Source organism: Astatotilapia calliptera, chromosome 9, assembly GCF_900246225.1.
Source record: "Astatotilapia calliptera chromosome 9, fAstCal1.2, whole genome shotgun sequence".
Lineage (NCBI taxonomy): Eukaryota > Metazoa > Chordata > Actinopteri > Cichliformes > Cichlidae > Astatotilapia > Astatotilapia calliptera.
Genome location: NC_039310.1, coordinates 15443746 through 15454641, shown reverse-complemented (window position 1 = coordinate 15454641; position 10896 = coordinate 15443746). Strand labels below are relative to the sequence as shown.

The 10896-nt window shown below is 41.1% G+C and overlaps 1 protein-coding gene across 1 annotated transcript; it reads right to left on the bottom strand.

Moving 5' to 3' along the window:
- Positions 1-4928: 4928 nt before the first annotated feature.
- On the bottom strand, positions 4929-8098 carry cbln2b (cerebellin 2b precursor). Its single transcript, XM_026180792.1, has 4 exons — positions 7729-8098; positions 6825-7367; positions 6090-6209; positions 4929-6001 (listed from the first exon to the last, which is right to left on the bottom strand). The coding sequence occupies exons 2-4, from the start codon at positions 7110-7112 to the stop codon at positions 5804-5806; spliced, it is 606 nt and encodes a 201-aa protein (XP_026036577.1). The 5' UTR covers positions 7113-7367; positions 7729-8098; the 3' UTR covers positions 4929-5803.
- Positions 8099-10896: the final 2798 nt, after the last annotated feature.

Below are 10896 nucleotides of genomic sequence, written 5' to 3'. Positions count from 1 at the left end.
TGTAATACCAAAGCCTAAGTGAAACGTCTGACTCAACAGGATGTGCGACTTATATACATACATAGATTTGATGTCGTTTTGCGGTTTAAAGTTAAATATTTGAGGGGGGGGACGACATAATGCAATAGGTGAAAGTGCTCCTCTGTTGCAGAGCACACAGGTGGTCTTATGTTTCATGGTGGTTTATGTCTCCATGCTTGGAATGACAAAATGTGTCCGTTACTGTGGCCCATGAAATTAGAAGGGCTCATTTGAAGGGGGGAACCTATGAAAAGAGCATTTTAATATGATCTAAAGAGGTATGGACCATTAAAACTGGTGATAAATCCTGACATTCAGTATGCATTTCCTTTTAACTCGCAGTCACATTAGATATTAGATTGAGTGGGCCCCTAAGCGTCATTTCAGACCCAAAAGGAACTGCCTGTAGGTTTGCCTGGGAACAGCTTGAATAAAAATAATGCTGTGAAAGGCTTATTCGCACTCACAATCACACTTAAGGCAATTTCACCCATAACAGGGACTAGGACTGGGAGAAAATGAGTCTAAGGCAAAAGACACCTTTTCTGAAGGTTTTTTTCCCCTCTCATGCATACCAATGTATTTAACTCATCTGCAATCAAAAGGAAAGGTTAAAAATCTTGTTAGGGTCTCTCTCCTTTGGAATTGGGAGTCTAGAGGAAGGTACAAAGCACGTCCACGCACAGGCGGCCATTGGAGGAGAATAGAAGAATGAGATATAGAAATTCAGGAAACGCCCAAAACACAAACACTTGGCTTCATTGGTAAAAAAATACTGACTTCTTGGCTGATATCTGTTTTGTTGTGCTGCTCTCTTTGGCTTTCTCATAACAGAAGTGAATCAAAGCGGTGAACTCCAGTGCTGCTTAACCATAGGTTGGAATTCAAGATGGGTCAGGAAGACATTTCTTAAAGGTCTCACTGTGGGCCAACAGCATCAAAATGTTTTCTTGACTTCGGTTCTCAGAAAAGGAAAAGGAGATGTTGGATCTGAAAAAGAAAGCTTTGCTCAGCAGTGGAAAAGAAGACGCTTCAGTTGAGGTTAAACTTAGTTTCCAATATGTGCTTTTATCAGATTGTGAATGCACAAGTGAAAATACTTATGGAGGTAAAAGCATACATGTATGTGTAACAGTTTAGTTAATTTAGTATGAAAACTGCTGTATTATATGCTGTTGTTGATGCACAAGGAAACATATCAGTATCATGATATCAATAAATAAAGAGCCGACATCAGCTTGTGCTACACGCAAGGTTAGGGCAGGATTTTTTTTTCCATCAAGCAAGAGCAAGGTCTAATATTTACAAAATTTTCAGTGAAACACTTCAAGAGTTTTAATCGGTGGAGCTTTCGTGCAACGAGAAAAGGAAGAGGTTGGCCTTCGTTTTGTTTGCTCAAATGACGCGTAATTATTTTCTTGTTACCTCGGTAAAAATAAATAAATAAATACAAAATAGAGAGAAGATGACATTTTACCTGCCAACTATCATCCTTGTTAAGACTGAACAAATCACCCACTGAAGATATGCAAAGGCAGTGTAATTAAATGTTTAGAGACTACAAGAGGAGCTGAAATGAAAGCCGTCTTGATCTTCAGAGGACAGCTTTCAAATCAGCCCCCAAACAACTTTAATTCTTATTTCTAAAACGATTTTAATGTTGTTTTCCCTACAGTGGATTGAAGATTTGTTTAGATGTTTCCAAATAGGAAGCCACTTTGTTCAAGGCTGAATGAGCAGTGACACGCGTGCATGTGTGTGCGTGTGTCGGTGTGGATGCATGTTCAGAATGGTTATAAGTGTAAATGTGTGATTTGTAAGTGGGAGTTCTCTAAAACAACCTCATTAAGGAATAACTGACATGAGTCTATTACATAATTTAAATTCAAATGCATGTACGGCTGCACCTCCCTCACGTCGATGGGCCCGCGGTGCAGCCCGCCTATGATCTTACTGCAGATGCATGTATCTCAGAGTCATACAAATGAGAGGACCAGCCCTCATGAGGAGGATTTTTTTAGGAGACTATAGATGAAAAAGTAAAAAAAAAAAGTTCCTATGAGTTCTTGGCTTTTGCATTTATCTATAATTTTTATTTATTTATCCGTGTATAGCTGCTAAGCACAGTAAAATGCCATCTGTGCCTCAATAAAAACATTCTCAAGTCTGTTTTACAATTAGAGTGGACGAATTGTGAGCTTTGACAGTGTGGGTGACTCTGTATTTACTGCTACAAACAAACAAACACAAAAAAAATCCTGTTAGGATGACTAATATTTAGCAATAACGGCAGCATTATGGTATCATTTACACTCTGTTGTGCCTAATAAGTTGCAAACAGCTTTACTCGCCAAGGAGTTCAACAAATATATCCACGCTTTAATAATCCCATCTATGGAAGTTGTGTTATTTACATGAAAGAAGTGATTTAGTCTAACTTATTTGATTGCGTGCAATAATCTTGAAAAGGTTTTATTTTTCATGTCTTGTTTGCTACGTGCTCAATGGCTATCTTAATTATCTAAGGGGATCATTTGGATGCAGATTTCTCATTCCAGTATGGGCACAATTAGTACTTTATAGGCCAGTTTAATACACTCTCCAAAATCACAATGATTTGCTGGCACTTTCTGCCGTTTGTGCAGTCCTATTGCTGGCATCAGCTGCTCATCAGCAGGTCTTTATCTTTGTTCTCAGCTGTTGTGTTCTGTTATAAACACAATGAAGGTATATTAAAAAAAATAAGACCAAAGCAGATATCCGTGCGGTAGAAGCAACCAAGTGAACAAAAAAAGGTTCCCAGCTGCTCACGTGTACGATATTGTCAATTATACATGCAAATGTTTTCCAGCAGCTGTTGGTGTTCATTTTTAACCCTCAGCTGCACAAACAGTTAGTTTTATGTTTTCTTCTCTGTGTGTTTGACAGAGAACAATGGTGTTGTGTTAATATGTTTCTACGAGCCCAGGATGGTCTTAAACTGCTACAAATTGGCTCACAACTCTTCTGGCAGGTTTTGTACAGTACTCGTAACTGTTTTTTCTGCCAATGTCATGCTGGCTTTGTGCTAAATTGACATTTTCCTCAGCACAATGACTTTCACCGTAAGGGTGAGGATCAGATTTATGATGCTCAACCAATCAGACAGTCTTCACCGAGGCTCGTAAGAACTTTGTTTATTCTAAAGTCTAGAAAAAATAGCGGCGAATGAGAGATTTATTAAGCTTTGCAACCTAAATTGAGAGCACTTTAAGCTTGACTGGAAAAAAGCAATGCAGATTTGTCCTACAAATATCGGAATTTTTGCTAGAGTAGTTTCTAGCATAACCAACTTTACCGACCTTTACCTAGGACAAGAAATAAAAGACTTCTTTAGATGTCAACAGGTGTGACATTTAGTTAGGTTAAGTAACTATGCTGTGATTGTCCTTTGTGTTTTTCTTTACAAATCTCCTCCAACACTCCTTCTCTACAGACATACTGTATCCAAGCACACCAAGTCACAGCTTCCATAATCAAAGGTGTGTATTTACTCTGTGCTGGGCTGCATCCACAGAGTTAACACTCCAAAGTCTATAATGCAAAAAAGGCCCTCAGAACTTAAAAAGAGGGCCACATTTGCCAAATTAGCCATTAGGTTTAGAGACTTTTATGTTAAAGACTTTAGAGGAAAAACATTGCTGGACTTTGAATATTAAAGACTCAAGAAAACTTGCAGATTCCCACATTGTTAAAACAGGGATGAGTTTCTCTGTAGCGCTTTTGCTTTTGCTCAATTCACATCTGTATTGTCCCCAAAGTGTTATCTCTAAGTGGCACAGACTTAACAAGGAAACATCAGGCTTTCACCTTGGTCCACCTCATTTACTGTAAACCACAGAAACAGCAAGTTTCCTCTCGTGTTTTTGTGCATTTGCCATATGTTTTCCCACAGGATGTTTTTTTAGTCTTTTTCAGACTATATGCATGGTAAAATATTTCTGTGTTTGTTGAATACATTATCACTGGCCCGGGGAAAAGCGTGATATTTTTTTTTCTTAAGTGTAGTATCTGATAAGGGGATAGCTTTAAACAAAACAAAAAAATATTAATTTAAAAAATGAGCAAATATTTGCTCTTGGCACTGCTCTTTTTCTTCTTCTTTAATTTGTATGAGTCATGCAGTTCATCTTGACTCAGGTGTGGCCTTCCTAGACTGGGAAGGGAGGGGTTGTGGGGGTGGTGGGTTTGGGGGTATGTGGTATAACTTTGACTGCGTGTAAGTGGGGGGGGGGGGATATTTTAGTGTGTGGGCTGAAATATCCCCAAAACGTCCTTTTTCAAACAAGATGGCATCCAGTCACGTGATTTAAAAAAAGAAAGAAAGAAAGGAAAAGAAACAAACTTTGCACACAGTCTATACTACGACCTCTCTCGCTCTCTTTTTAACCCACATTTGCAAACCACCTCGCTAACGCTTCCAAATATATGTCTACTTTACGTGAGCTTCGGCTCTGCCACAAAGAAGGACGTTTCCGCGGTGTGCGGTCGTGCTGTGCTGAAACTTCACGCTCAGGAGCTGCCCTGGCTCTCCTCAGCAGTGCATTCATAAATGCGCATTTCAGATATTTCTTATTTCCCAGTTATTAAATCGCAGTTTCCAGCCGGCAACAACAAGTGTTTTCACTGAAGTGTTTGACTTAAGAAGCTGTTGCCTGACTTTTTTTTCCCTTTTTTTAAAAAAAAAGTCCATAGGTTCAGCACCTCGGACAGCGACCAGAGTGAGCTGCTCACAGTTCAACCTCTGCTCCCTCTTGAGGCCTTTGAGCTTCATTTGCAAACATGTATTTTTCCTACAGTCTGTATACACAGATAGATCCCCTTTCGTTGAAAAGCTATATGCAAACAAAAACTGATAAATGCACTTAGCCTATACAATACAATACCTTTTATTAAGCGGGACATAGGGATTCTTCTATAATTTCCACAATGTACATTTGGTGAGCAACGTCACTGAACATTAAATCAGTCAAAGCTACGCAGATTCCGAAATGTAGAACACACAATAATGTGAATATGTACTTTATAAATTATATCATTGTTACTATTTTTTTTTTAAATAAAAGGGCTCTAAGTCGTCTTCGGTGGCTGAAATATGTCGCCTTTTTTTTCTCTTTTAAATAAACTCGTCGGCGGCCTACATTTGGCGTATTTTCAATATGTTCAGCATCCAAACGCAACACCATTGACAGCACAAAACATAAAGATAAAACTTCCATTCGTGCAAAAAAAATGCCTTGGGCGTGAAAGCACTTCTTCTGTTGTTTGTCCATATAATTCCATATACTTCACTTGGACGGAAACCATAAATTGTTTAAGGCTATACAAACATAAAATAGAGCATAACACACTCGGCCTGTCCAAGGTGTCAGTTCCTCCACTCCCCCCATCTTCTCCTTTGTCCATTTCCTCTCAGGTACACCCGTTTGTCTGTCGGCAAAGTTTGTTTTCCAAGCAAGGGGGGGAAAAAAATCCACGTACCCGACAAGTACGGGCCACGTTGAATCATCCAGATTGCGTTAGAGTTGGCTGATGGATTTGAATATATGAAACTCCAAGGAAACGTTCAGATTTGACTAGATAGTGGACGAGTGTAGGTATACAGATATTCGTCGGCTTCCTTGGCTGACAGTTATTTTAGTTAAAAATAAATGGCATGTTTTTTTCGTTTTTTTCTATTTTTTCTTTTTTGGTTCCTCAACCTAAGCAGAGTCCCATGCGACGTGAGTCATCGCAGATTAGATTATAGAGGAAAGACTAGAAAGCCTGAGAAGGTGGAGTATTTCCATCCGCCCATTAGGGTGCCCCGTTCCAGCTTCAGATAGACACGGTCCTCCCGTTCAACCATCAGCAGTACTCCGTTGCTGGCCGCCTCTCTCGTAACGTCCTGGTCACCGGCGAATGCTGATATAACCGGATAATCATTCTGCATCAGGTTCACCTGCAATTAAGAGCAACGAGAAACTTGGAGCTGAGTCTTGTACCCAGGAAATGCAAAAATGCGCCCCACGTTTTTCGTAATTTCTCACCTGTATAGTTTGTCTGTTGTAGACCTTCACCACGTGAAAGCTGAAACTATAGATTCCCCTTCTTGGAGCCTGGAAAACACTCGTTTTGAGATCGAAATGGTTGCCGATGTTCACTAAAACCTGTGATAAGAAAGGGAGCACAATAAGACAGTGCTTTATTAGTATGATTATTTTTTATGTGCATGCTTAATTCAACACAACAGCTGGTTTTGTGGAAACGTATTGTTTGTGTCTGCTGTGCGCAGTGACTAAAAAAGAGGCGTATAAGCCAGTAAGCCTGGTGCTGCTTTGCCAAATGTTTCAGGCAGCACTTCAGTCGCACTTTGGGAAGGATCCCAATTTGAGGCGTATAACAGGCCGCTGTCCAAAGACCTCAGCCGTGAAAACTTATTGGAATATCTAATCAAAAGCAACACATTGCATATCTAAATGCGGCCGAGGCCTAAGACGCATGCGGTAAATGATCGTGCATGGGTGATCGTCTGGCGGCGCATCTCCAGATCACGCCAATTACGCACACGAATCCTTCTGAAACATAAAATAACGCCGAAGTCTTTAGAAAACCTCCTGGCTCGGATCGCACAGAGCGTTAGAAGTAATAGAAAATCAATATCGAGCAAGATCATAAGTTTTACCCACCCAACAGATTGTACGAAGAGAAAATTATATTTTAGAATAAAATCGGACTTGTATTGGATATGGGTGTGTTGACGCTAAATTCAGTGGACATCTGACCTGGTCAAAATAGATGGTCATGGACGTGTTGCTCATCTCTGACGGCTCATGGTTGGTTCCACGCACGGCTGAAAAAGCCACCTTTGCCCCAGCGGAGCGGACTGAAATGCCAAGTGAGGAGGTGACTGCGCCGTCCGAAGAAGGGTTCGAGTCGCACACCACTAGACACTTCCCCTCGAGAACTATGGGTTCCGTGTCGTTCTGGCCAAGGCAGAAAGCCACGCCGCATCCCAAGAGGAGGGTCAGTGCCAGTATGGCACAGCGTCCCGGGCAGCGCGCTGGCACCATGGTTGGATCGCTGATCCCGTGCACACTGATACAGCCCGGTAGCCCCTTGGAGGTTTGTTAGCTCTCGATCACCTGGTCCAGAGTCGGTCCCTTCTATCTTCCCCTCTCTCTTCCTCAATATGTGATGCTCCCTCACTCTCTCAAACACCTTCTGACACACAGACGCACTCAGACTCTCTCCGACTGAGACTCCCCTCCCTCCTGCACGTCTTAGTTGATTTTGGGAGAGTATTCAGACATCTGCGGTTGCAATTCCTGATATAAGAGAAAAATAGTTCTCTTGTAAGACAATAACATCAATGAGATCGTATATAGTTTACTTAATAAACTTGTAACCAGCGTGCGTAAAAGGACTTGTGCGTAAAGGGGAAAGAGACTGATCGTTAAATACCACAATCCTAATAAGCATGGTGTAGAAATTGATCATCCTATCAAAGCAATTATTTGTGCTTCAGCTGCGTGTTTGCTGATGGGAATGCGCGCTGCAGCACTTTGTACCAAATTAAAATGTCCAAAAAAAGATGTTCCCTTCCTCTATCCTCGTTCTGGCTGATATTTGTGATGAAACAAGCACTTTTCTGGCATTTCTATAAAGGAACGATAAACCACGACCTACCTGCGTTATCCATCCCGCTGGTGTGCTTTCTGTCCCACCCTCCAAGACTGTAAATTGAGCGCTCAGATCGCTGCTGCTGCTGCTACTGCTGCAGAAAAAAGCATGAGTCTCTGGGCTGCCTTTCGAGGGAGTACTCACGCCCATTCTTTGTGTGTGGCCACTGCAACGAGACTTCTCAGAAGTGCCCCACAATTAAGACACATTGCGTGGACTAATAGGTTTGTTTGCACAGTCATACGTGCTATGCTGGGAGCTTGGGGGCCCCTGAGGTTGGCAAAGATCACTCGCTCTTAGGGACTATCATTTATATGCTCTGGTTTTGTCATATCTCTGTCTGATTAATCCGAAATGAAGGGGGAATGCAGCGGGTAACCTTGCAGTTACATGGTACATTCAGCATGCATGTATATGTTACTAATTTGGGACTTAAAGCAATTTTTTTATGAATCAAATACAGATACTCGTGCGCCATCCAGTGGCGGATCTAAATTGTGCATAAGGGCTGTCAGGTTATTAGAGATACACAAGGGGGGTAAAAAAAAAAAAATCAAAGAATCTAAGAGATTAAGACAATAAACTTGTGTGGCATCTCACCTGCATGCTCCACTGACACATGGTTGTCAACAGTCTTCCATCACATCACAAATAAAACAAAGATCTCACAACCAGGTTCAAAGCAGGTAAAGCTTCAACAAAGCTCACTTCACCGAGTATGACCCGCACTTCTCTGTTCCACCCTTAGCCTTCTTCTTTTCAACTTCTGACATGCCATCATCCTTTGAAGAGCTGTAGAGGGTTCCTATCAGTGCTCCACACTTCTGAATGGTTTGAGGATGGGCTTCACAAGTATCGAACCTCACGCTGGACCTTTAATGAGCTGTCGTTTTCACACTTCCTACCAAGTGCTAAGTGGCTGCATTATACATGTACACAGCAGATACTGTAGGCCAGCTGTTTTATCCACTCAAGTAAAGGAACAGACTGTGTTACTTTTGATTTATCAGAGCTGGAATTTGTTTTAGGGTTTCACGCAAGTAAGCGATTGGATAAGATGAGCAGGTAGAGAATATATCACTGTTAATAAGTGTTGAAAGCTCAGACACAGCTGAAGAATATGTGACTTGTGCAGTGTGTTTCACATGCCTTTGTACATGCTAAGTCCTCTACTAAAAATACATTATTTTAGGCTTAATCATGGTTAATCCTTTGCTCCCTTCATTCCCATTTGACAAACACTGCACTGTCACAGCCGACTGACAAACCATGCGGAAGAGTGACATCAGGTATCCAAGAGCCACAGCTGTCCTCGGGCCTTTAGAAGGACACATAGCTACAGAAATCATCAAATGTCAAGTACGGGGGACAAGCAAGCAAAAAGGATGTGGCCTACATGCCATTACTATACCAGGGGCTGCTGTTGCCCTGAAAGGGACTTCACTTTCATCAGGCAAGCTGATCAGCTAGAGTGACAACAGGGTTATGGTGATTTTCCCTGACAGCTAGCAGAGCCTACTGGCTTCTAGGAAAAGGGGGAGGTCAATTATGGGATGGGTCTTAAAGTGAGCCATCTGTTTTTGCAAAGAAAATGACTTATCATCTTTCTGCATGTTTTCTCTGTACATAACACACATGCATGTATACTTTTAGTGTCCCTTTTTGTGCACAACTACATATCAATACCTCTGTCACAAATATTATAAATATTAGGCATATAACGAATTAAATTAAACAAGATCCACTCCATGTGCTCATGCCACTATATGCTTCATCAGATCTAAAATACCCACTATATCTGCCAGTCCATCCTTCTGCCAGTCCATCTGTCTATGTGCAGCTATAAATGACTCTGTATCTTCATCTTTGAAATGAGGTCAGGCTCTCAAACTGCTTCATTTTTGAGTCCTCTCTCTCACTGCTGGAGAATGAATGAATGTGGAGAAAGAGACTGTGTTTTGTCTCTCTTGTCTTAGTTCAGTAAGATGTGACCTCTATCTTAGCATGTGTGAGGAGACAAATAGCATCAATCTTGCCTTTTCCTCCCCTGCTAGTGCTGAGCTAACACCCTGATGAGGAGTTATATTGGTAATCCAGGGAAAGGTTACAGCAGGCGGTACTGTGCCTGCTAAAGCTTACAGTGACAGCTATTAATTTGTGTGTGTGGTGTGTGTGTGTCCACAGTTGTATTAATCACACTGTAGAGACTGGAATCTCAATAGCAGGATAAAGGTAGCTTTCTCTCAGGTAAACTAAGAAATTTTAGGAGTGCAGTTTGAATCGTGGTTTAGGGGTAAAGGTCAAATGTGTTCAGCCCCCCAGGAAATGAAAGTAAATCTGTGCAGTATGTGTAAATATGTACTCTGTACATCTACATGCGTCAACAGTTTACTTTACGGCCCTGTGGGAACTACAAGGTAAAATCTTACAAGTTGGCTTTACTTAAGTGTGCAAACTCATTGCTTCAGAAAATTTAGATGCAGCATCACTATCATAAAGGAGAAGTCAACTTAATTTCTGTAATATGCAATATACCTTAATTTAAATTACCTCATAAATGAGAGAAACAGTTACTGGAAAGTTGGAAAATGTGTTTTGGGGTAGATTAGTTGGGTGAGCTGTGTTATAAGACAAAAATGCACATTTATTGTAATTCTTGTTTTCCAAACATCGCATAAATCCTAAACTGCTTTCAAACAACCTGAACATGGACTCTGGCTTAGAAGCCATTAACTGTTACAGAAGACTCAGATCACAGTGGCACATTGTTAGACCTTAACACTATTCTTGACCACACAAATACTGAACTATGTCTCATACCTGCGGTGTGGAAGGGTTCCTTCCAGCTATTTATTGAAAAATGAAAATATACATTGGAATATAGCATATAAATCAAAAACAGAGTTCGTACAATTCTAATCAGCTTGCTATTCAATATTTGTTATGACCATCTTTATTCTATAACACAGCCTGAACCCAGGCAGCTTTCTTGTCATTTCTTTAAGTAGTCTTCAGGAATAGTTCTCCAGGCTTCTTGAAGGACACTCAAAGCTCTTCTTTGGACGTTGGCTGCCTTTTGTTGTGTTCTGTGTCAAGGTGATTCCACACCGCTTCAATAATGTTGAGGTCCCGAATCTGGGGAGGCCAATCCATGACTCATAAGGTTCCCCTGTG

Coding starts and splice junctions, on each gene's coding strand:
- cbln2b (XM_026180792.1), bottom strand. CDS start 7,112: ATGGTGCCAGCGCGCTGCCCGGGACGCTGTGCCATACTGGCACTGACC. Junction 6,210..6,824: donor TGACCATCTATTTTGACCAG/GTCAGATGTCCA, acceptor TTCTTATCACAG/GTTTTAGTGAACATCGGCAA. Junction 6,002..6,089: donor ACAACAGACAAACTATACAG/GTGAGAAATTAC, acceptor TCTTAATTGCAG/GTGAACCTGATGCAGAATGA.